At 39.7% G+C, this 27,306-nt stretch overlaps 1 protein-coding gene across 1 annotated transcript in view; it reads right to left on the reverse strand.

Annotated features, from left to right (window-relative positions):
* Positions 1–345: 345 nt before the first annotated feature.
* The window catches only part of GAD2 (glutamate decarboxylase 2), a 111,794-nt gene continuing 84,833 nt past the window's right edge, over positions 346–27,306 (reverse strand). Inside the window, exons 12-16 of the mRNA XM_079107811.1 lie at positions 22,590–22,668; positions 17,860–18,009; positions 12,292–12,399; positions 11,745–11,834; positions 346–3,992 (exon numbers count right to left, since the gene is read on the reverse strand). Of these exons, the coding sequence (XP_078963937.1) occupies positions 3,819–3,992; positions 11,745–11,834; positions 12,292–12,399; positions 17,860–18,009; positions 22,590–22,668 (601 nt within the window). The 3' untranslated portion in view covers positions 346–3,818. The remainder of the gene's footprint in view (positions 3,993–11,744; positions 11,835–12,291; positions 12,400–17,859; positions 18,010–22,589; positions 22,669–27,306) is intronic.

The following is a 27,306-nucleotide window of genomic DNA, read 5'->3' on the forward strand; positions in this document are numbered from 1 at the left end:
TCCATAATAAAAAAAATTTTAAATTGCATCTGCCATTTGAACTATGTTCGCTAATTGTGATAAACACAGAATTTACATATGTTTTTTGAACATACTCAAGTTACTGTATACTTTCTTCTTATTTCAAAATCTTGTCGCCTCTAAAAAAAAAAAAAAAATTGCACCTGATTGATGGAGAAACCACAGTAGTGCAAACAATATCCCAGAAGTTCCAGAAAAGAGTGAGTGAAGAAGTAAGGCCCCCAAACACCCTGAACTCCAGGACAAGGGAAGAATATTTTTCCTGAAATTAATTGAAAATTATCTCCACCCACATGACAGAGTCAGAAATAAGCACCCACAGCCTGAGAGGTGTCCACATGTACACATTTATTTGGGTTTAGAGAGACAACACAGATAAAATACTTGGATCATACACCAGTTTACATTTGGTAAGAAGAACAGATTGCCACATGTTTGTATATTTTATTTTTAAATTTTTTTAAATGTCTTTAGTAATGGAGTAATGCTGGGGAAATGTCGATGTCATTCAGAAACACCAGTTGGCAACGGTATTTGGCACACATAACTAATAGGTACACAGTTTGCATTTAGCACTTGAAACAGAAGAGCACGTGCAAGATGATTCCCAGTTTGAGGTTCCTCAGTTCTTTGTCCTGCTACTATATATTTACACCTGTGCTTTCTTAGTCCGTATTCTGAGGAGTAGTACCTACTCCAAGGCCCAGCAGTCAACACCTGCAATGTTGGCCATTTGTGACACTCCACAATCGGTTTCTTCAGTTCTTAGAGACGAAGTAGTGTTCACCTTGCATTTTCTGAAATCATGCCAGTTCTCAAAGGAGATTTCTTAGGAGGGGGCTTAGCTCAGGGCAAGTTCTCTATTAGAGCTGATGTGGAGGGCGTACAGTTTATTTTGGCAGCGGGAAGGATGAGAGAGGAGAGAGAAAGAACAGGAACACAAGCAAATGCAGTTCTCATAATATCAAAGTTCAATACAGCTACCACACAGAAGAAAACATACCAATAATATATTGTACAAGCTTTTACAGCAACACGTTGATTTGCGACACTGTACAGTTCGGATATAAAGTGCACAACCCCAATCTGAGGTGACAAGACAGTACTATCAATGTAATAAAGGCAACACAGTCACACACACTCGATTTCCTTTTCTTGCCTTACATCCTGTGACAGTACGTGAAGTTCATACCATTTGCAGGTCTCAGAGAAAGACATATTGTACTTTTTTTCAAGTATTTAAAATAATGAACACAATATTGCTATAGAAATAAAAATGGCCATGTCAATTCTGATTAAAGCTAAAACCAAACATTTCTAAAAATTTTAAAGAATGGTCCCACATAAAGTCTTCTGGCATGGGGAATTTGGGCTAATGTTCAAATCAGTCTCCCTTCCTTCTTTTTTTCTTTGGTTCCTTTGTTCCTTTCTTCTTCCCTTCCTCCCTCCATCTTGTGAGGACTACAGATCTACCTTAAAGAGTACTTATGAAACTACTGGGACCTGTTAGGCTTTTATTTTCCTCTTTTCCTGGGTTATGGGTGGTAAGGATTTCCCTGTACAGGCCTGGGCAAATTTCCTAGCAAATTGAGAAAGGACCTGGAAGGGGCAGAGGTGGGAGAGAGATACCCTGTTGGTAAAAATTATTTTGCTGGAATTTCATACACAGGTACAAAATCTCTTTTTAAATTCCACAATGTCATGAAGCTCAAAACAGCTTCTGCTGTAGAATCTGTCCTCCAAATGCTAAGCATCCTGGAGTAGAGAGAGATTGGTGCCGGGCCCCACCATCTACTCCAAGTAGAAAGTTTGATAAATTAAGTCTCTGTCTCTGAAATAGGACCTCTGGGCCTGAGGCTCAAGAGGGATGGGCAAGGTTGTACTTCTCAGCAGCCAATTTCCAGAAAGGAAAGGGACGCTTGCCCATTAGAGAAAGTCTGAAATGGGAGGCTATTCCTTTGTGAAATTCTGCAAAGGAGGCAAAGATTTTTTTTTCCTAGTTCCATAGGGAATCCATTTGCTTTTTAGACAGAAAGGCCCAAAGTCATATGCATATCAAGTCTGAATGTTTTATATACAACCTGGGAGAAATAAGGGAGAGGCAAACTCACGGTGATTTTAGACGGCTACATCCCATGGTTGTATTATGGGTTATTTCTATTTGTGAAAGGACAGGGCCCTCTTTCTTCTGTACCCTTAGTCTTTCTGACCGTTGAACTCCCCTAATGTGGCTATATGTGTATCTGCACTCTGCATGGCAGAGGCTGCAGTTTTCCTACTAGCACTTGGAATCAGACATTCTGTGGCCCCTTAAATATCCATGGGAGCTTTGCTAGCTCATGTCTCTCCATCAGGTTTGCAGAGGAAGAAAGACATTTAAAAAATATTGTTTGGATTCTAATATTTTCTGCATATTCTGGTTGCTTTGGATCTTGATGGGAGACCTAGGATCAAAGGTCTTAGTATATCTCAAAATCTAAGGAGAAGAGCTTATTTCGTGAAAGAAAAATAACCACTCGTGGGATATGAATTCTTTGCTTAGGATCTAAGTGAGAGGGAGTCTAGCAGGAGAAACTTTTGTGTGCAGAAATGGGTAGGGAATGGGGATAAGTAATTACCCAGGAGGTAAATGACGCCTTCCTGGACGGTAGCAATATGGCATCCAGGATGATGTCATTCTTGTCACACAGAGATCTCTTCTCCCAAGACCCAGGTGAACATTCTGGACTCATCACATTCCGGGAATGTGTTTCACTCCCTTTTTCTCAGGTTGATTAGGTTTTATTTATTTATTTGTTTTTTTAGTTGATCCAAATGACCTAATTAGAGAATACTGTTAGGGAAGACACTTCAAGAATCAGCATCAACCTTCTGTTCAAAACAGGTCCAACTAGATAACAGAATAGAGATGCCTACCCTAACTTAATCTCAGATGAAGTTTGACTGGTCATGCTTATAGGGTGGGTCTGCTAAGGGAAAACTGGGTGAAAAACTTAAATGGGGAATAGAATCTTAATTCTGATCAATCGTTTTAATAAGTTTACAATATTCTTTTTTGTTGGCTTTGAAATACTAACTTTGGAGATGTGATAAGCCATAACATGTTCTGAAAGAGGGACCTATACCTTTTAAGAATTTTGTGGGCCTATGTGTCAAAATAACTTTGCTAACTGTTTTATTGTGCCTTCATTAAAAGAAAGAGAGAGAAAATAAAATCTGGCTTAGGTTTCATATCTGCCCCTGCAGTTTGTATAACCCATATAAAATAAAAATCTATATGTTACAAAATAGGATTTCTTTTTAATATATATATTTTCCTTTTGTAAAATTATATGTATTTAAATACATTTGAAATGTTGCTATAGGTAAATTAGAAATTTTTTTCTAATACTATGAAAAAGGCAAGAGTTTTTATTGTCAACATACATTTTGTATTTACTTTAACCTTTTCACCGCACCCCACAGAACCTTTTAGGATTCAGGGGCAATTTGGCACTATTCAATCATATTACTCTGACATGAAAATAAAGTTTGATTTGCACACTATATTAAAAGTAAAGGAAGTATTTATAACAATTTTAAGCGTTTCCTTATTGATTAGAACACAGCTGTTCGTCACTAATTATTAGAGAGGTATTCTGAACTTAAGAAAGGGATTTTAAAAGGAGCAATTTTTAAACTGTACTCTACTTTGACACCACAATATAGAAATAGATTTACTTTGGAACAAACTACAAATACATTTACACGGTTAATTGTCTACCTAGAGAATTGAAATAGCTTAGTGAGTGAAGTTATTATAAATCTTGTCCAAGGCGTTCTATTTCTTCAATCAGGAAGTCAATGTCTTGGTGAGTGGCTGCAGGATTTGAGATGACCATGCGAAAGAAATTGACTTTGTCTCCCAAGGGTTGGTAGCTGACCATAGTGGTCCCATACTCCATCATTCTGGCTTTGATCACTGGAGCCACCTGTGGGAAAGACCATATCAGCACAGCGGTTCTTTCCTCTGGGGACAATCCCTTTGCCAAGGAACCCAATAGCGAGAAGCATTTTTAATCTTTAACCCAACAGAACCATATTTCTTCTCTCTTGAAGGAATTGCCTCCAACTTTTCACGGGACCAGAACACCAGAACAGTTTAATCCACTCAAGATCCTGAAGAGGATAGGAATAATAATGGTAGGCTCTTAGATACTCGCTACCTTAGTCTTGACTTTCTAGTTAGTGTTTTGGCAGAATGAGAAGAATCTGGTTTGGGTCCCAAACCTGAGTGGTTCAGCAATACAACATCTAGAGGAGGTTCCTCAAGCCACTCTCCAGCAGAAATTATAAAATCACTGGAAATAAAACATAATTCAGAGAACTGTTACCAAGAGGTAACCTCAGTGATGTATGAAGATAACAGACTTTTGGCAAGTTTCTTGAGACCTTAAACCTTAAACTTTTCTAGTTTCTTTTTATTCTCTTTTGGCATTGCCTCTATTTGTAAGATATTTTGAAAAATTTCCCTTAATAGTAGGAAGAACTAGTTAGGGTAGAAAGCTGAACCCAATAGGACTTCAAAACAGAAGCATATCCCAGGCCAAGATTTTACAGGATTTATGCCAGGCTGCTCATGCAGCCTGAGTAGTTCTCTGTGGGTTATGAAATTGAATTTATGTACTTTAGCTTGGCACAGAGGCCTTCTGTCATCCAGCCCTGAGGAACCATCTTCCTCTGCTCACCAACATGAATGTTCAAGTCTGACAAGACTAATTTTTATAAATATCCCTTGGATGTACGTCCGTGTTTTCATCCTTCCACACTGTCATCAATCTAACTATGTCACGCTTGTTCACTCGGCTTAGAATCCCTTTCTCTTTCAGGTCACATCCTGCACAGGCTGCAGGACTCCTCCATGGTCCTACAACTACTGTAAAGCCTTTCCTGTCTTCTCTAGCCCATTAGTATCTTCTATGTTGTAACTACACGATTCCTACCCAGAGATTCAACTACATGCTAGTTTTCTATTGACCTGCTACTGATGAGCAAAGACCTTTTCTTTCTGTATCTCATCTGTAAACTTCTGGAGGACAGGTGCAATGTCTTTTGATTCTTTTGTTTTTCAGCACAGTGCTGAGTACACATTGAGGGCTTTCTGAGTTTTAACTGACTATAAAGAATAGCATAATAGCAATGGTTAGGAAGAGATTCATGGTGATTCCAATTGGATATATGATCTGACCACATATATTTACTGTTGGAATTGATAAATATAACTTCTGATCTTTTAAAACATTAATTGCTGCAAATATATAACCAGGAATGGTAGAAGTCAAAGAAGCTTTACTCTTATTTGAGATATACGTGGTTAGAAACTCAGTTGAAAATGGCAAAAAGCTTCTCAGCAAAAGAAACAATCAATAGAGTGAAGAGAAACCCTATAGAATGGGAGAAAATCTTTACCACATGCACCTCGGATAGAGCATTAATCTCTAGGATATTTAAAGAACTCAAAAAACTTCACATCAAAAAACCAAATAATCAATAAAAGGGCTAAGGAACTGAACAGACACTTCACAGAAGATATACAATCAATCAACAAATATGAAAAAATGTTCAACATCTCTACCAATTAGAGAAATGCAATTCAAAACTACTCTAAGATTTCATCTCACTCCTCAGAATGGCAATTATCAAGAATACAAGAAACAATAAATGTTGATGAGGATGTGGGAGAAAAGGTACACTCATATGTTGCTGATGGGAATGCAAAATGGTACAACCATTATGCAAAGCAGTATGGAGATTCCTCAGAAAACTGGAACCACCATTTGACCCAGTTATCCAACTCCTTGGTTTATATCCAAAGGACTTAAAATCAACATACTACAGTGACATAGCCACGTCAATGTTTATAGCCTCTCAATTCACCATAGTTAAAATATGGAAACAAACTACAGGCCCTTCAACAGGTGAATGGATAAAGAAAATGTGATATATAATGGAATATTACTCAGTTAAAGAAGAATGAAGTTATGGCATTTGTTGGTAAATGGATGGTTAAAGAATGTCATGTTAAGTGAAATAAGTCAAAACCAAATAACCAAAAGCTGGTGATATGTGGATGCTAATTCACAATAAGGGTGGGGGATAGGGAAGAATAGAGTTACTTTATATTAGGTAGAGGGGTCTGAAGGGATATGGGGGTAGGAATGATAGTAGAGTGAAACAGACATGATTATCTCATGCACATGTATGACTGCATGACTGATGTGATCCTACAATATGTCTAATCAGAAAAATGAGAGATTACACTCCATTTATGTCTGATCTAACAATATGTATAATTCATTCTTCTGTCATGTACAACTAATTAGAACAGATAAAAAAATTTTTTAAAAAGAAAATGGCAACCATATCTTATATTCCACTGGGCTTCACCTTAAATGAAAGCTAGATTCAGAAGGAATGCCCTTAAGAACATGTGATTTTTGAATGTCAACTTGTAAGTAATCATTGCTTTACAATGAGATTTTTCATCTTCAATGTACTCAATGAACAAAACCAACAAGGTTCCCATGAGGTCCAACCATGCATTGGTTACCAAAGAAAGACAAGGGGAATAGGCAGACTTCACCTTCACCTTCATTTCACATTCTGCAAATAGTTTCCTCCTCTAAAAATAAATGTGGATAATGATTCCAGCACTCATATTTTCTGACTCTAAAGAGTTCTTATATCCCTTACTGCCCTTCCTTGTCCCATGCGGGGTATAAAGAAGAATGTTTCTGCTGGATGGATCCTTCTTTCACTGAAGGGTTAAGGAGGTACTCAGAGCACTGGGCTCATCCCAGGTAATAAATAGTTTTAAAAATTTTAAACATCTTAAGTCTGGAATTAAGTTCTGAAAGTAGATCTACTAGAATATTCTAGCGTAAGGACATGAAATTTATCACTTTGCGCTAAGAGGCATCATAAGTCACTCTGTTCCTGGGAGGAAAAATTCCAAATTAGAAAAGGAATTCCAAATTCACATGGCTGCAGAAATTTAAGGGACAAAAAAATCATAACCATTCCTCAGTTTTATTTGTACAAGTCATACTTGATCTGCTAAAACATTGATAATGCTTGACTAAAGAGACTTGAACTCTGAATTCATTTTTATGGGCAACCCAAGCAAAAACACATAAGAATGGCAGCAGTAACTAAGAACAATAATCTTCTCAGATGACTGCAAATCATAGGTCAAAAGATTAATGCAACAGAGTTTGACATAAAGTGAGATTGAATCCCTTCAGTTCCTGAAGCAAGCTGGTTGGCAGGAATCACAGCTGTCTAAAAACATGACTCTTGGTTGTTTCCAAAAAATACTGATGAACTAAAATTAGCTGGGACATGGAATATCTACCTCATTGCATATTCACTAACTGCAAGTTAAAAAGGAAAATAAGATTCCTATGATTCTGATAGAGAGTTTTCTTTTATTTCTCATTTTTAAAAGTCAGAGTCTTGATTTTCTGAATAAAAGAAAGCAAATTGGGAGAGACAGGGGTTACATATTGAAGAATTCACTAAAGACTTAATCTGTAAGGGATTTGGGGGGCCATCTTAAGAGATATAGGGTGCTTTTCTCTCCATTGACTTTTTCAATCCTTTAGAAAACAGTAGCCAGGGAACTTTTCTGTAATTTAAATCAATGTTTGTTTCCTCCTAAGAGGGCTCATCTTTGCCATGAAATAGAAGCTATTTCAAGTTATCAAATATATTTTTGACTATGTGTTAGAAAGCCTTTTTGGTTTTTCAATCTTAGAAACCTGAGAAATTTTCAAAAAATAAGAAAGCAAAATAGTTATGTTCTGAAATGTTAAAATATCATCAATTAGTTCTCCCATTAGACTTAATAGCAGACTTTGAGTTATCTAAAATATGAGGCCAGATTACTTCCTTAACAATTTATTATTAAATCCAGAGTTGGTTTTTAAAAGCTGACAATCAATGTAGGTCTATAAAAGTTGGTAGAAGAGATGCAGCTAAAGATCAAGAAAAATTACATTTAAAATAAGAGGAAGGGCTGGCTTGAGGGCACGTGCCTGTAATCCTAACAACTCTGGAGGCTGAGACAGGAGATTGCAAATTCAAGGCCAGCCTTTTAGTGAGGCCCTTACTAACTAAGCCAGATCCTATCTCAAAATAAAAATTAAAAAGGGCCGGGGATATAACTCAGAGGTAAAGTGCTCCTGGGTTCAATTCACAGTGCCAAAAAAAAAAAAAAAAACCAACCAAACCCAAAAAAAGGAGTGGGGCTGGGAGTATGGGTTAGTGGTAAGACATTTGTCTAGCATTGCAAAGCACTCGGTCCAATTCCTAGTATCACAAAAAGAAAAAAAAAAAAAAAAATGATGAAAAAAGGCAATGAACAGAAGAACCAGAAGGACCAGAAACACAAGAGGTGATTAATAGCCCATCCTTTTAGGGTTGGGAGTGTAGTTCAGAGGTAGAGACTTCCCTAGCCTGTGGGAGGCCCTGGGTTCAATCCCTGGTACTTCAAAATAGAATTAAAAATAGACCAGCTTTTTCATTCTTTTAAAATAAACATCTGCCTGGAGTCCACCTGATGCCCCTTCCCTGTGTCTAAGGTGTGTATTTGTGGACTTGTCCTACAGGGTCCCAAGCATCCTTCATCTACTCCGCCAGTGTGTGCGCCACCTGCACACTCCTGCTGCACTGACCAGGCTCATCTCTACCTCCTCATGAGGATGTGACAACCTGCGATAGTTAGAACCACTTGTCATCTAGATATCCGTCCCCAAGTCTGTGCACTCTGGGCAAAGGCCTAGGATCCACTATCGGGTTTCCTAAATGCTGTTCCCCTTCCTTGTTATGGAATGTGCAAAAGGCACTTGCTATAGACTGAATGTGTACCCTCAAATTCATATGTTGAAATCTTAACCCCCAGTGTGATGGGAGTAGGAGGTGGGGGTCTTTGGAAACCTCTGTCTTCATGAAAGGGATTAATGCCTTATAAATGGGACCCCTGACAGCTTCTCTGCCCTCTTTCTGCCATGCAAGGACACAGTCAGAAAAGGACTATCTATGAACCAGAAAGCGGGTCCTCGGCGGGTACAGAGTCTGCCGGCACCTTGATCTGGGACTTCCCAGCTTCCAACACCGAGAGAAGTAAATTTCTGTTGTTTATAAATCATTGATCTTTAGTAGCTTGATAGTGAAGTCCAAACAGGCTAAGATGGTGCTTTACTCAGCAGATGACTTTTGAGTGCTTCCTAAAGCCCTATGACATCAGGCATGCAGACACAAAGAGTACTTTCTGTACTTGGCCTTGTGTTGTCTGGAATTGAACTTTGTTCTCTTGTTTCCCACACAATACACAGAAGACTCCATGTTTCCTCCCCTTTTGGATCTCTGACAGCCCTAGGAGAAATAAGAGAATGGTTCTTGTCTGCTCTATGACAGCTGCTAGTCACAGCTGGGCACTTGTGGCTAGTATGTCTGAAGAACCCAACTTCTAGTGGAATTTAATTTTAACTAATTTAAATGTAACTAGACACACATGTGGCTATTACTATCATACTGGACATTATGGATTATTTCCAGCTCTCTTCTGAGTGTGTGGGATTTTACTGGTTCTTGTACATTATAATTTAAGGGTTTAATACTTATGAAGGAAGTTTTCTGAAACTCAGACACATTATTGACTAGACAAACAAAAGCTAACCTTGATATTTCATGTGACTCTATTTTCATTTCCAAATCTGAATTGCTGAATTCTATTACAGTCATGAAAATTGAGTCGCAGCTGAGATGAAAAGCAGAATTCATTTTGCATCTTCATAGACTCTCAGATTTGAATGATCAATAGTATAAACACAGTCTACTAATATAGATTTTAATTGCTGCCTTCAGGAAATAATTTCCATTCCTATCACAGATTATGTGAGATGCTCAAGTACAAGAGGCATTTGAAGAGTTGTATTTAAATGCAGGAACCTCAGAACTGGATGTTTTTCTCAGAAAATGAAGAAAAAAAACTCTAGGGTCTATGTCCCTATTTTGCCCCTCTCTCAGCCCAGTGCTAATGAACTGCATGAACAAATGACATCAGCCAAACTTCTCTGTGGAATCTCCGTCTGGTTAGTGGGTTTATTAAAGAAGCAGAAGGCAATAAGAATGAAGAAGTCTAAATTTCTAACTAACTTCTAACCACCTACTTTGTTAAATAAAATTCGTCAAGATTAAGAAAATTTACACTATGGAGAGGAAACATCATAAAACTCTAGGCTTTTCTCTCAAATGACTGTAAACTCCACCCACTGTAGTTTGTTTGTTTGTTTGTTTAACTGTGGCTATCATCCAGTCTAATGTGACCTCTCTACTCCCTCCCTCCTGCCTCCGGCTTGATTTCTTGAGATGAATCACTTCAACGCAGCTGCAGCCTCTGCCACCCTAGACATATGCACCATGGATCCAAGTTCTAGATGCTTTCTACCGTGTTCCTTAGGTTAGTGATTCTCAGCCTAGCTGCACCCTGGAATCAACTGGAGAACTTCTAGAACCACTTCCAAAGTCATCCAAGAGTCATTGGGTTAGAGTCTCAGGGTCTTCTTGTATTTGTAAAGCTTCTGGATGATTCTAACATACAACCAGGGTTAGAAACCCCTACTCTACTTAGGAGGCTAAAGACCTCAGTGGCACGTTAAGTTTCTTCCTCGTGAGAAGTGTGGTCCTGGGTCCCTTAAGGACAGTGTTTCTAAGCTCTGCAGAGGTCTTTAGATTTATACAAACTTCTTTTCTTTTCATAGACAGAAATAAAATGTTATGAAAGGTCAACGAGGTGGTGCAGCTCCTTAGAAGGAGAGGAGCAGGCCTGTCCAGCTCCTGGCAGTAACTGGATGAGGGTCCTTCTTCTATGGTAAATGGAGAAACCCCCAAACCAACAGACCCTCTGAGATCCAAATACACACGATCGTCCCTAGTTCCTATTCCTACAGTGTCATGGAGAGGGTCTGGCATTCGTCTCCCCCGTGTGCATGGTAAACCATGTTGACCCACGTGTAAATGTATTAAAAAGAATTTAAAATAAAAGGTAACTTACTGATTAGAGTAAATTTTGAAGTTCAAGTTCACAGGCTCTAGAGCTAGCCTATCTTTATGATTCTGGGAAAAGTGACTTTTCCCCTCCATTCTTCAGTTTTTCCATCAGCAAAATGGGTGGCAGTAGTACTCCCCACATCAACCCATGCCAGTCTGCTATGAGACTTTAGTGACCTAATGCCCCTAACAAGTTTGCTGGGATCAATACACACTCTAAATAGTGGCTGTTATTTTATTGCTCTTTGTTGATATTTTCTGGGGCAGCCTTAACCTTGGCATCTCCAGAGGGTCAGCAGCGGCTCTGTTTTTTAAATGATTCTGGCACCTGAAGTCTCTTTTGTGCTTATAACTGAGTATCAGTTTTGCTTGGAAAATCAGTGAACTTCAACAAAGGTTCTTGCTGCTTTCTGGATGCCAGTAAACATTATCATGGAATCCTTTATATAAAGACATCATAAACTCAAAAATCAAGAAGACAGATTTGTGAAAAATCTGGATGTTCTACGGGAGCCCACAGAGGAGGCTGGGGCCCATGCCCTACGTGGGATGTCTCATAAAGACACACATATGTCACCTATCTGCACAGGTCGGGCTGGTGTGCACACAAATCAAAGAAACTCAGCACTTACGTTTGAGAGGCGACTCATTCTCTCTTCATTGTCTTCCAGAGCACGCAAACTGGGAGGTACATACCAGAAGCAGACATTTGTGTGCTGAGGCTACAAAGAAGAAAGTAAAATTCAATGGGGGCCCAAACTGGCAATTTTGAAGATTCCCTGGGCATTTCAAATCTACTTACTTGTCAGGTTCAGAATACAATTCCTACTTTTAAATCAGTAGTTGTCTGTGGAGCATCTCACTTTCGCATTACATTGGGTTATTTGCAAGTTTGGTCTTTATGCCAGCTCAGAAGAACCACCCTGTCATCCCTTGCCTCCCCTTTGTAATGATCCCATATAGCTGGACAGAACATTATGTTTTTTTTTTTTTTTCCTTTCTTTTTTTGTTTTTCAGTGCTGGTGATTGAACTCAGGGACTCACACGTGCTAGGCAAGTCCTTTTACCACTGAGCCACATCCCCAGCCCTGGACAGCACGTTATGTATATCAGAAAATATCAGTGATGAGGATTGGAGTCCTCTAAACTTTTGGGGATTGTGGAAATCTGAATACATACCTTTCCATCAAACACCATTTCATATCCTTCTCGGTTTTTTATGATATTGTATAAATACTCTGCCAGCTCCAAACACTTATCAATGTGTGCTTCAAACCCAGTAGTCCCCTAAGAATGAGAAGAACAAAACCCATTAGGCAGGCGAGGATGTCAGTAGAGCTTTTAAGCAGAGATGTGGGACAGAAGTGAGTCCTCTGGAGACTGATGGTGATTCTCAGTACTGCTCGGGCACTTCCTTTACACAAGACTATTTCTAGAGGCTTTTTATTTTTTTTATTTTTTATTTTTTGTAATTACTTCCCCTTGAATGCTCTCCCCATCAGGTGCTTTTGTTCCCTTTCATTACTGTTCTCCACAGCTGACTCCTTTTCTTCCTAAGCCTCCATTCCCCAGGCAATTATTTTGATTACTCGAGGGGAAAATTTGCCTCACAGTTCATAGAAGTAATCATGGAAGCCATTAATAACAGAAGGGCTGGGCCGGTCTCTTCCTGCAGATAAGAAGCAACATCAGAGACCACCTCCCCCCAGGATGCCTGCTGAGGCCTCACCACCGCTATGTAAATTTTCCATTCCCAGACCCCATCTTTGTTCCCTAATGTACCCTCATTATAGAACAAACGGGGTAGGCACTCACTAAATGTAAGTTGAACATATAAATGAAATAATCTTTTTTTGTGGGGGAGGTACCAGGGATCGAACTCAGGGGCAGTCAACCACTAAGCCACATCCCCAGCACTATTTTTATATTTTATTTAGAGACAGGGTCTCACTGGTTTGCTTAGTGCCTCGCTGTTGGCGAAGCTGGCTTTGAACTCGAGATCCTCCTGCCTCAGCCTCCCCAGCCACTGGGATTACAGGCAAGCACCACCATACCCAGATGAATGAATGAATCTTAGGGCACATGCAGTTGCTTTGTGAGCCTGTCATTCTGCCAAGATCTTTAGAGTTCTCTTTGTTGATGGATAAATGACTTGCATGTTTGCGGTGGGTGAATATTGATTGATACTAAGGTCTTTTAGTTTTCACTTCTGGAAGTCTTGGATTTGGACTTTCGTAAAACAACACAACTGCCTTGGATTGGGGTGGTTTGATGCCAGGACATGCTAGGGAACTATTTTCAAAATGGCTTTCCTCTAATCTTCTTCAGCATTTCCTAAGTGCGAATGGAACACTTAGAAAAACAGCTAGCCCTCATCCTGGGAACACTTAGAACTGGCTTACCAGGAACTAATCCAACATGGAAACTCAAGGGAGCCACTGTAATGGAGATAAGATGGACTGACTTTCCTGTTCACTCATGGTCTCATCACTTCACTGAAAGGGGGGCCCAGCATACTCCTGGGAATTGCAAAATGCAAAGCATGTTTAAGAACAAACTGCACGGAGGGAATCTAATGGTTTCAGTAATTTCTTTGGGGAGTCCTCTCCCAGCTGATGGGCTCAAGATGTCTGTTCTGATGACCCCTAAGAAGGGCTTGGACAGATATCTGAATGCTCAGGTCAGTACCTGTACCATGAGCTCCATCAGCCTGTGGGTGCTAATGAAATTAGAACTGGTTTAACCTGAACTGAGAGCTTGGGCCCACTTGGAATGAACTCTGACTCTGTAGAAAGAGTGGCCCATGTACCAAGATCCAATTTCTCCTAAAGGCATATGCATATCTTATTAAATGACACTTGCGAAATAGCTACGGAGTCTCTTGCTGTTATTTCCATTTTTACTGCTGCCACCCTAGTTCAGGCCTTCTTACTTTTTGTCATAGCTCCCTAATCACCCTTCAGTCAATTTAGACTCTCCACCACACTCTGAATATGCACTTGAGCTCCTCCTTGCCCTTGGTGGAATGACCTCTCAGCTCTTTTGCTTGAAATCCTATTTATTCTATCAATTCTGTTCAAATCCCAACTCAAAGTTGTCTCTTGTTATAGCTTTCTTGGTTCTCAAATTAGGAAGGTGCTCTCCATTCTTTAAATCCTCAAAGTTTATTTGGGTTTCTTTTGTGACCAGTTATATTCTGTTTTATATGACAGTATCTCTGCATTAATCTTATCTGGCCTGGAAAATGATAACCTCCTTATCTCATCCTGTTCAGCACCAGGCATGAAATCAGATACTCAATAGCTATTTTTTTAAATTAATTAATATTTTAGAGATAAGGTGAACTTTCAGTTGGCAAAGAATGCCAGACATCAATCTCCCTTTAAAATTTTTTCCTCAGTCTTTTGCCAGTTCCTTTGTTATCCACATTTTCAATTAGAAAGTCTGATCATGAAGAACCATAGGGAAATCTGCCAATTTGCATAACCACACAAAAACATGGAGATTTACTGTGAAACCTCTGCAGTTACATTTAATATGACTTAATAGTCATCCTTCCACACATTAAAAAAAAGGGAGTCATTTTAAGATTTATTTATTTATATATATTTAAATATATTTAAAATAAACATATTAATTATATATTAAATATAAATTAATATATTTAATTAAAATTAATTAAATAAAAATTAATTTAAATTAATATAATATATTATATTAATATAATTATATATTAATTTATTATATATATAATTTAAATATATTTAAATATATTTATGCCTGCCACCAAGTTTTAACCACTGAGGAAAATAATCAGCAGGCCTAGGATTCCGTAATAAAGTTCAGATGAAATGAAAGGCCTACTCAAGAGAATAGGTTTACGTGGATTGTTACCATGGAGAACATCTCCTTGGCATTCCATATCAGGAGGCTCATTTTTTGCATAAAGTTACTAATCAAGTTATCTTGGACTTAATTTGATGGCCCTCATCAGTGCATTTAGCTTTCTTGATGATTAACAGATTAGTTTGAAGAATGTAGTTTTTAACTTAGGTTACTATTTGTTCATGTGGTTTATCTCCTTAAAGAGAAGATGCAGATTGACTTGAACATCACAGTCTCCAGGCACATTTAATAACAGAGGACTTACTGAATTAATGCTCTACTCTTTCTCCTTCTCTGTATTCCCTTTCAGATCATTTCCTCATTGCTGTGGGGATACAAAATAGGCCTTCAGAGCCAACTCTTCTGGGGTTTTGCTTGCAGGGAGAAGGTGGCTCCTTTCAAGGATGGCATGAGTAGGAAGCTTTTGATGGGATAATTATCCGTACTTCTGATTTAAGTTGTAGGACTGAGCTTATTACTTTAATAATTATTATCACCTCATTTTGCAAACAATGCAGCTTTGAGGTTGAAAAATCAAATGGAAGTTTTTGCTATTTAGATGTCTGATATTTGAAGTTCTATGTAACCAATTAAAAGCATCTGCACTCCTAAGAGGTGCAGCTTCTGTGATTTTTCTTTTCTCCATCATCTCTAGGGGCCTTTATTTCAGTACTTTAAAAATTGGCTCCCCTAGTTTTATTTCAGGATCACCTCTTCCTATTGTTTGATACACATCTGATGTCCTCCAAGTTATTTCTCTGAGAAACAACCAGCTGCCCCATGCTGGAGAGGAAGCTTCAGATGGAAAAGGAGCAGCAGGAACTGATGAACCGTGAGAGGAACAGTTTTATGTAAATATAGCTAATGATCATCATCTTAATGAAAGCACCACAGGAAAAACAGACAAAAAGGATGATACTCAAAGTAAGAGGGATCTAGCTCATTGTTTAGAGATCAAGTTTCCTCAGCTTGCTACCTGATATTTACACCCATAGCTTTGGAGTTCTTTCAGTGAAATAAAACCTACTCATTTTAAAGCAGATTGGGAATACCCAACAACCTATATCCTTGATTTTGTTTTCCCCCAAATGAAAGCATTGTGCACAACAGAATGAGTCTCGGGTTGGGTAGCAGGGACCAGTTGCACATCCTTATCAAGTTCTCAACTTTCAAAACAGGAAAGGAGTCCCTGCCCAGTGTAAGGGACTGGAACCCATTACATTACTGGTATCAGGCATCATGGAAAAGTGACTTTATGTGACTGCCTGATACTTAGGAATACTTGAGGAAAATCTGTCTGGGGTAAGTTCTCTTACAGAAATTTGCCTGAAGGTTATGTATGCAGTCCAGCCAAACCTGGAAGCTGTCTTAGAGTTATTTCTGTATTAAGACAGACGGTGCCGGGTGCAGTGGCACATGCCTGTAATTCCAGCGGTTCAGGAGGCTGAGGTAGGCAGATAGTGAGTTCAAAGTCAGTCTCAGAAACTTAGTGAGGCCCTAAGCAACTCAGCAATACCCTGTCTCTAAATAAAATAAAATATAAAAAAGGCTGGGGGTGTGGCTCAATGGTTAGGCACCCCTGGGTTTGATCCCTGGTACAAAAAAAAAAAAAAAAGAGAGAGACAGACTGTCTTTGTATTTGAACAACCTCTTTCATCCAGAATAGATTTAAAGAAGGTGCCATTAAATACTTGTGTTTTGCATTGTTTCTCTTCCAAGTCCCCTCCTTTTCTTGTCAGCCCACCTCTGAACTGCTTTAACGCAACTATGTTTACAGGAAAACTTTCACAAACAACAGTCTATGGAACTTGTCCCCAGGGACATGGCTCCCATCTCCTTATACTTTTGGGAAGCAGCCATTCTATGGTTTCACCTTGGTGCACCTCACTCCTGCTGGCCAAGTTGTTTGCTGGTTCCTGGGGGACTGAACCTGCTACCTCTGTATGGAGGCTACCGACAAAGCTTAGAGCCAGATATGTGTCCTCTCTGCCTGTCATGCAGCACCTCAGGGCACACCAGCTTCCTTTCATTTTTCCCTTTCTCATGTCCCTCATCAGATTTTCCTGGAATACTCTTTTTGAAGATGTGTGTTTGTATTATACAGATGGCTTTGGCCATTGCCTGGAGATAAATGAAATCTGGTGGAAACCACTGATTTGTGACCTGTAAGTTGAGAATCTGGTCAAAATTAAAAGTAAAACCTTTGCCTTTTCCAATCTGCTTTCATTGACTATAAACATATTCTCTCGAAAGGCCCCAGTGAGGTCCAGCCAGTTCTGCACACCATTAGTTTCAGAGTTTACCTTGCAGGGAGAGGAGAGGTAATGTACAGGTGAACTCTGAGCTAAACAGAACCCACAAGAAGGAGGTGGTCAGGTACTTCCGGAGCTTTAAAAAGAGCTCTATCATTAGAGGTTATCCTTCAAAATGTCAAAACCAAGTTATCACAGTAGAACAAGGCTTTTTTATTTTCCAAACATAGACTTTCAGATTGCATTAAACTACCCAGATGATCCAACACTGGCTAAAAACCAAGAGTAGGGAACACAATAAACCCAAGAAGGATAATGGTGACAACAATAAGAAACATCTCTCAAAAATCAAGATGCTCTGCCGGGTATACAAAAATTGATTTGTTTGCAAGATGAGTGTGGGCATTAGAAATAATTGGGCTTAAAAGGAAACAAACAATGGGTTTGATTATGCTCTTGCCCAGGTAGAATGCAGGTGTTGTAGATACAGGATTAAAGAAACTTAGTCTTGAGGGAGTGATTTTCAGTTTGATAATCAGCTCCTTAACACAGATAAGGTCTCTCTCTCTTTTTTGTCTTGGTTGACATTCAGCTGGTGGTACACACTCACCTTTGCCCTCCACATTAGCCACAACTTAAAAACATCAACATGGCGTCCACACTGCAAGGCCTTGTCTCCAGTGTCGTAGGACAGGTCGTAGTGTTTGTCTTGCTGGAAGAGGTAAGAGGCATGCATCTGGTTGCAACTCTGCATCAATCCCTGAAAGAATAAAGAGGAGGTTTAGGAAACTCTGCTGACTGTCCACTAGCTTTACATCATGGTAGGAATTATTAAGAAATAAATAAATAAAAGGAATCTGGTCTGTTTTTGGGGAAAGAAAACAGTGAGAATGAAAAAAGGAAGAGATAAGAAAAGTTGGGGCCAATTTCTGTCCAGGTTATTTCTGTCCAGGCTATTGTAATAGGTTAATCCTGGGATAAATAATAGCTCAGGGTTGAATATTACCAGAATTAACAAGGATATACTAATATTTCTACTCTTCCTTTTAAGAGAAGGCTTTTTTTCTTTTTTCTTTCTTTTTTTTTTTTTTATAAAAGTCAATAAGTAAATAAATCACAGTCAGTGTAATGCTCATTCTTTGGGAAAACATTCTGATGTTCTGAATAATGTTCTAATGAGAATATTTTGGAAACTCTGTTTCAGTAAAATACACTTAGTGTAGCATTTCCATCCATATCTAGTTCAAGGACTTTATCATGTAGCTCCAGTTGTCTTTGAAAACCATAAGTTTTCAGACAGTTATTGCTATCATTTTATATGTTAAAAATCTCAAAAAGCAAAGACATTGCAATTCTGAGATGAATTTAAATAACCAATCTTTCCCATGTCATGTTCCATCTCAGTGGTCAGGTTTCAGTATGATTTAACCACTCCATTGCTTACAGAAGTTGCAAAGGAAAGTGTCATTGTCAATGACCTTGGGTTTGCCTGGGTACCATAGCCCTGCCACAGAAATGAATGTCAAAGTGATCAAACTATTCCCAAGAACAGTGCATGAATCATGCTTTCTCACTAAAATAGCATTGCCAGTCTCCTCCCTAGAAACCCCACCATGTTTCAATTTGTCACGAACTACTGGAAGCCTTTGACTCTTGTTTTCTACTATGTAATTGTGATTTTATAAAAGCTTTGGCATTTGGATTTTGCTTCTCGTGTGACTCATGACAAGAGAAGAAAAGACTACAATGTGATCACTGAGTTGAAGTTAGAAGTGGGAACTCTTTTTAAAAAAATATCCTAACTCAAGTACTGTGAAATGCAACCAAAAGTTTAAACAGGTTTTGAAAGACAGGGTGTTCCAGTGGTGAAAAATAGAATTGGACTTTACCCTGTGGTTCAGACTTCCCGTTCATTGAAATTCATAAAATTACTTGTGTGAATAAGAAAAATGAAATAGAATGTATTTGTATTGGATCAGTAGAAAGACATTGAATTCAAAAAAGAAAATTTGCTGAAGACAAATAAGACATGAGAATTACAACATATGCTTCTATCCTGTTTCTTGGTCACAGAAGCTTTGTATGGTTCTTTCCCTGGCCATGCAAACTCACAGGTAGATGCCATTGATACTAAGGGAGACCATCTCAGAGAGTGGAATGGTGGATGGATCAGACCAGCTCTTCCCAAGATAAGAAAAATGACTCAAAGCATGTGACTCTAAATGTTGGGCCGCACCAGTCTCACTGCTATACAAAAGGACAAGGAAAAGTGGTGGCGATTTCCATGCATAAGGCTCTGGTGAGATAACTACCTGGTTCTGGGCCATGAAAAAACTATGAGCCATCAGCCTTCAAACTCTTTTAACATTTGCTGTACAAAATGGAATTCTCATATTCAAATAAATTTAGAAAACTCTGCATCATAAATACCTTCTTGTTAAGATACTATAATACCTATCAGCATATTGAAGTCTTCAATAATTCTAGAAATACTAAAACTTGTTTTAAACTCTAATTCAAAATACCTCCATCTTTTTAAAGCAGAGATCTCTATAACCCCAGAAAAAATTATTGCCATCTTATGGGATGCCATTATTTCTTGGACACCCCCACTCCAAAAAATAAAAGCTGTTTTTGAGAGCATGATAAACTCCTGGATTTGGAAGGAAGTTTAGAGCCCATTTAATCTATTTCTCCCCAGGTAAGGAATTCTGTCTATTCTGTTACTCACAGAGATTGTCCAATCCACATTTATTCATCTCTCCTGATGACTAATTTCTTCCTATAATTGAAAAGCTTAGTTTTTAAAAAAAGTGTTCCTCTTGTCAACCTCAAGTCAAACTTAAAATCCACTGTGCCAAATCTGTGTCATCCAAGGTTGCTAACTCAACCGCCTTCCCAAATCCTTAGGAAAACAAAACAAAATGAAACAAAACCAATCTCTGGAGTCCTTCAAACAGTGACAGCTCCTCTCCCCTTCTCGGTCCTTTGCATGAGCAACTTCCCTTTCTTGGATGTGGCTGGCAGGACCAGTCTGTAAACAGCATCTTATGCTCTGATTCTGTCACTACACACATCTCCTGTCTTCTAATTTCTTCTCATCTGAAACTAAAATAAGCTCCTGTGTTTTACTCAAACATCGATGAAAATTTTGAATGGAAGAGGGTTAGATGCCAAGCCATGAGAGCAAACATCAGATTACCAACCAGCAGGTCCTTCCGATGCAGTCATCTAGTCACTTCCAAACCTGCCTATTTTTAGTTGGCTCACATGGCACTTTGGTTCTGTAGTGACACACTGGGAGCCACTGCCAAACATCTAGCTGAAATCTAAGTAGCAAAAATTTATTTTTCCCTTCAGGTAACACAACTGAAGTTTGTATGAGCTAGAACAGATGAGAATATATCAAACTGGATGTTTATTTGATGAAAAACTGGTTTGAAAATATTTTTTTTCAATGCATTCATCTCGTTTTTGGAGGGCTGTCTGTCTTCAATTCTGTGTTAAATTTTTAATTTATTTGATGTATATATAGAAGGCATGTTGCTGAAATTTACAGTTGCCAAGAGGACGTATTAAGAAACACAGAAACAATACACTTTGACCCAGCAATTCCACTCCAAGGAATCTACTGTAAGAAAACAATCAGGAATGAGCTGGGTAAGGTGGCACATTTCTGAAATTCCAGTGGCTTGGGAGGTTGAAGCAGGAGGATTGTGAGTTTAAAGTCAGTCTCAGCAATTTAGCAAGACCCAGAGAAACTCAGTAAGATCCTGTGCCTGAATGGTTAAGTGCCCCTGAGTTCAGTCCTTAGTATAAAAAAAAAAAAAAAACCAAAAAAAAAAAAAAAACCCACAAAAACAAACAAACAACAACAACAACAACAACAAAAAAAAAAAAACAAAGAAAAGAAAAGAATCAGGAATGTGATCAAAGATCCATGTTTAAGGATTTTATCAAACCATTATGTCTTATGAAACAGGATATTATGAGGCCATGAAAAAATCACATTATGGAATATCATGTTTATAATGATATTAAGTATAAAAAAGAAAACCATGTATATACGACATAAATGATATCAGTTATTTAAAATTTGCATTTATTTACAAATAAATATGTAAACATATGATATATGTATATATATTCCTAGAAAATTATAGGAGAAAATATTTTAAAACAGTAATAATTTTTATCTCCAAATGACAGAATTTGGGGCAACCACAAATATATATTTTCTGTCCTGCCCAAATTTTCTAAAATAATCATACATTGAGTTTATAATAGAAAAATGCCAAATATTTAAATCAAGTAAAGATAAATACTCAGAAATTTCTTCTCCCCCCGGATCCCCCACCCAGGTCAAAAGCATTTTATTTTATTTTCTGCTGTGACCAACAGATTTATTTATTTATTATTTTTTATTTTTACAGACTGCATTTTGATTCATTGTACACAAATGGGGTACAACTTTTTGTTTCTATGGTTGTACACGATGTAGATTCATACCATTCTTGTAATCAATTAGAAGTTCCTTTAATGTGAAGTTGGCTTATTGATTCTATAAAATTTAATAGGGATAAACTGAAATTCCTTATTTGATGGGTCTTATCAACAAAATAAACATAGGAGTGACATGTGGCTCCTCCCTCCTCCCTCTCTCATAGGAGGGAGACACAGAGGCACAGTGCAGGAGGGAGTATCTACACAGTGACCTAGACCTTGTTCACAGAAGAATCTTGAATAAAAATGGCCATAGCTTATTCTCTTCTTTGCTGATTAATACAGATGCCTTACATTCTGAACGTGGCATTAAATATTAAACAGAATAAAATAGAATTATGAGATATGTAATACATAAACACATATACACACTTGTCTATGTATCTGAATCCTCACACTAACTTGAATCCTATATCATGCATAGTTTTCCTCATGGTAAAAATATATATTATATATTATATTACTATAATTTTTCTTATGGTAAACATTGCTCTTCTCAGATTCCAGAATTATACTGGAAATTTGATTTTTTGAGAGAGTCCCATGGAGGGTCTCGGGTCAGGGGACACCACGTGTAGTTGAGGAAGGGAGTCTTGGACTGAAAGCATGGAGATCAGGCTGAAGTTTCTACTCTGAAAGTTCAGGTGTCCTGAGCCTTTCTTGACCTCCTGACACCTGCTGCTCACCTCCCGACAGCAGTTTGGAAGAGTGCTTTCTGGGGAGGGTGAGCAACCGGCAGGGAAGAACTAACCATCCTGATGTTTCCAGAGAAAAGTCCCCTCGGCAAAGACCATCAAACCCCACCCAAGGGCTGACACAGAATCGGGGAACACGTACCTCTTCTCTAACCAGGAAGGCGGAGCACTGCAAAGGGACGCCCATCATCTTGTGTGGATTCCACGTCACAGAGTTGGCCCTAAGATAAACACATCAAGTAAGCGCAGGTTGCTGAGTTCTGCACAGGGGCCGCGGAGCCCTGGGGTGTGAGTACCATCTCTCTCACTCCAGGGTGACACCACAGTTACAAAACAAAGATGCACTCTTTAAATGTACAACTGTTCTGTCCAAGGAGGTGGCAGGTGAGGGTCTGTGTCTCCGTGTGGGGTCTCCTCTCCCAAGCTCCAGGGCAAATCTGTGTTCATGGCGGTCTCAGTCTCACAGAGACCAGGGCATAGAGCTTAGGGTCCTGCCTTTGGTCACTGGCGATCACAACCCGGGCCAGGTGAGAGGAGTACCTTGTGTGCCTACAATGCTCCTGTTCTGACATTATGGCAGTGACCTGGAGCTCAGAGGGGACACTCCTTCCACTGAGTACTTTCCCTCTTTCCTGGACACAGTTTCTCCTTCCTACTGGATTGGTGACCAGACTTCTCTACTGTGTCCTTTGTAGGAGCTTCTGCCTCGTCCCCTGCATCCCTGTCTTCTCTAGTCCAGAGCTGTCCTTCCAGTCCTGGGGTGAGCTGTGCTGTGACTGTTGCAGCAGAGACTTCTGATCTTTTCTGCCGCACTGAGAGGCACAGTGCTTCTCCCACCATGGTGGTGCCCAGCTCGGGGATTTATGCTATTTGAAAAGTCTGAACTGTAGTCCTGATTCAGATTTCTTTAATAAGAATTTTTATTATCTTAATGTGGGTATAGAAATTGTGTCTTAGCTGCATCTTTCCTCCGCCTGGCATCAGAATTATCTTCTAGTAGTTTATTACCCTCTTTTCTTTATTATTATTACTGTTATTATTATGGCAGTGCTGGGGATTGAACCCAGGGCCTTGAGCATGTGAGGCAGATGCTGTACCACCAAGCTACATCTCAAGTCCCTGCCCTCTCTTCTTAATTGTTGGTGGCTCCCTATTACCTTCAGCCTAAATTCCAAACTGTAAGGCATAGTTCATGATGCCCCCAGGGTGAACTCCAGTAATAGGTTCAGTTTTATGTCCCTTCACTTTATCTGTTTTCATCATGCTAGATTATTTCTTATTCCCTGAAAATTCTACTCTTGTGCTCCCAGGTCCTTTGATGCTGTTTCCTCATCCTAGAATGTCGTCTTCCTTGGCTTCGCTTGGTTAACTCTTACTTGTTCTTCAAGGCCCCAGATTTTTAAAGTATTATCTCTGCAGTCCTATTCAACCTCCTTCAAGGAAGGAGGGTTCCATCCCTTCCTGGCTATTTTATCTTGAACAAGTTACTCAACCTCTCTGTGCTTAGATGGGCTTCTCTGTAACAGAAGAATAGTAGTAGATAGTATGGGTAAGCGACTTGGAGCTGTGAGCATTAAATATGGTTGGGTCTTGCTCTTGATTTCAGCCCTGTCATTTATAAGCTTTGTGACAATGGGTACATGCATGCTGTTATTTTATACATTCTGTGACAACTTATAGCTGTCTGTCTAATCCTGATGAACTCAGCTTTGTCAATAAAGATGCCTGCTAGGAGAGTAAAACAGCAGTCCTCCATTCCTGTGAGAGTGAGTACTTGTTTTCATGCATTATCTATTTGTCTTTTTTGGGACAGGAGCTTCCAAGACCCACGACTACCTGGCTCTTGATTCTCTGCCTCGCCTTTCTCTCAGAAGCATAAAGATGTCTCATAAAGACGACAAAGAGCTGCACAGGATGAGTCTATGACATAGTCTATGACATGGCCTTAGTTTATTTGAGAAATGATGGCAATTTATGTAAAACAGCCTCAGGTTCATTTCAAAATGCTTTGCCATGGGATTCAGCTATGTGGCTTCTGTAGTTTTCCATAAGTTCCATAAGAACTGAATCCTCCAGGGCTGTTTCGAGACATACCCTTGCACCTCTATTTACACCTCAAATCAGCAGCCCCCAGATGAACCCCTGAGCTTCCAACCACTCATCCTTCCAGATCTATTCTCTCTTCTCTAGATCCTGGTTCGGATCTTTCAGCCCCCAAACTTCCGCACTGGGTTTGGTTTCATTCTCTCTTCCTCTCCTGGTATCACCCTGGCCGTTTCATTTCCTGGGCCGGCCACTCAGCACAGTCTCAGCTGCTGTGCACCTGGCTGGGCAGGTGCAGTCTCATAGTTTCAGTCCCAGCTTCCATCTGCTCCCTAATGTGTCTTTCTAAACACAAGGGAGGCACCTCTGCTCAACCTAGCTATGGTTCCTATGGCTGAGGGTCTCCATCTTTTTTGTCCCCACCCAAGGAATACAATGCTCCACTTTTAACTGTGGCTCATGCAGCCTTGATTTCCAGCTGAGGGGTCTATTGACGTGGCCAGCACCCCCTGGTGCTGGCTCTGGGGCAAGCTTTCAGCTGACACTCTCTGGACAGGACTTCTGCACCTTCCATCCGTCTCCTACCCCCCACCATGAATCTGAATCCACCTCTTCCTCCAACCAAACTCCTCTTAAATTTCTCCAAGGACTCCTATGCACATTCAAACTTTGGTGTCTCTGCTCGTCAGCCTGAAAACCATTTTTTTTTTTTTTTTTTCATTTCTATCCCTCATTACGTGCTGCTAAGCTCCAGTGCTGAGGCTTGATGGACACTCCCTGTAAAAATGCTGCCTAGGAGCGTTTTTCTTCCCCCATGCTCTTTAATCAGCTCCCCCTTCCCATCTCTTGAGACTTTACGGCCACTGCCTTGAATTTTAATCCATTGTGAATTGTCAGTCTTTCCCAGCAGATTCTAAACTCCTTCAAGATAGGCTTCACATCACACTCATTTTTGAGTCTGTTGGTACCTAGCGTATATGACAGAGGGTCAGCAACTGTTGAATAAATGTCCAGCCCCTGGATCTCAGCTGGAATGAGGGCAGCTGGTCCTGCAGCAGCTGCTGCCCTGGATCCTTCAGCTGGGCCTTAAAGCCTTGAGAGTGAACTTGAGAATGGCAAAGGACTTTTATAGGCAAGGGGCTGCCGGGAGAAGAGGGACTAAAGAAGTTGGTTAGTGATACAGCAACATGCTCTGGGGAGTCAGGGCTCCTGGAGTGCCCCTTAGCAACACCAGCTCTAGAAATTTCAGCAGAACTAGGAAGGATGAGAGGCATCTTCTGAGAATCTGGTTGGTTCTCAAAGGGGATCCCAGGCAGATTCCAGTGCTTTACCATCTCGAGGGAGGGCATTTGGTGATCCCTGTGACTATTGAGGAAAAGCCGGATTTGGGGGCAGAAATTAACCATAAATTTTCCTCCACTTTTAGAATGAGTCCTTTAGCTTGGTATATGATCCTTGGAAAACAGTAATTTCCTCACGTGAGGCACTTCCTGTATTTCAGCCCCCGCACATGAGGCCCCAGTAGATTACAGTGACCCTACAGCCTTAATTCATCAAAGAAGAGTGTGCCTTATGCTGGGAAGTCAGCAGGACTTACTCTCAGGTAAATGTAGCTAAGGGAGTTCTGCTTGAAGCAGAACCCTGGCAGTTCCCTTACTTTAGGCCTCCATATCTGGTTATTCCACTGGTATATTTAATTATAACAAGTTTCAGGAATTGTGGCAATAAGTACATAGGGGACTCTATGTTCCATGATGAACGTTCTGAGCTTTGCTCTCAAATAATAGTCTTCAGTACAAAAGTGTGTGGGTGTTTATTTTTCTGAGGCTCGGGATAGGTAATTCAGAGAGCTTTCACATGGAGGAGGCTCTGTGGTTTCCAGATTTGTTGCCATGGGTGGCATTAAAGTAAAATAATAGGTGCTCACATTTCGTTCCAGTCAGAAAGAAACTCACAGAAAAGAAAGTATTGTGCACAGTCTGCCTCTACTGAAAGTACTTGGCTTTAGTTCGTGTGTGTGTGGCACACATCTGGAGGAGTGATTTGAATCACCATCTCCAACTGTCTGGCGACAGAAGCATGCCTGAGCTGGGAATTATTGGTGCAAAGGCAGGAGTTGAGACTGCCCTGTTGCTATGGTGACACCCTGTTCAAAGGTGTCATTCTTGCCATAGGACTATCAATCTGAGTTCAAATACCAGCTGCTGGGGGTAAAGAATTATGAGCACAAAGTTGATAATTATAATCAGGATGCCCAGAAATTTATCCTTTGTCCTGCATGCTTTGAAGACACTTTCGCACCAAAAACTCCTTTCGATTTTTTAACCTATGTGATAAATGTGCTGAGTGAGCTCTGGGTCATTATATCTCTATCAGGGTGTAATGATCCACCAGGCCCCAGCCTTTTCTCTCTATGTGTGTCTGTTTGTCTTTTCTCCATCCATGGCCCCTTACTGGTTTCTGAATTAACGACTGTGCAGGTCACATTGTGTGTGTGTGTGTGTGTGTGTGTGTTGCTGGGGACTGAACCCAGGGCCTCAAGCATGCTAAGCAAATGATCTACTACTGAGTCATATCCATAACCCTGAATTTAATTACTGTTCTGATCACTTGGGCTGTTTTTTCTCTCTTCTTTGCCTCTCCTTGTTTAGTTCATTATATCTTCCTTAAGCTTCTAGTTTCATTTGTATCTTCTTTGTTGAAAGGGATTAGGCTTGGGAGAGGCCCAAAGGACGAAGAGCAAAGCCCTAGAACTGGCAGACTCTGGGAGGGTGATGATTCCTGCCCTTATTCCTCCTCATCTAAATGTGTCCTGC

This window comes from Sciurus vulgaris (assembly GCF_902686455.1).
Source record: "Sciurus vulgaris genome assembly, chromosome: 12".
In the NCBI taxonomy this organism is placed as follows: Eukaryota; Metazoa; Chordata; class Mammalia; order Rodentia; family Sciuridae; genus Sciurus; species Sciurus vulgaris.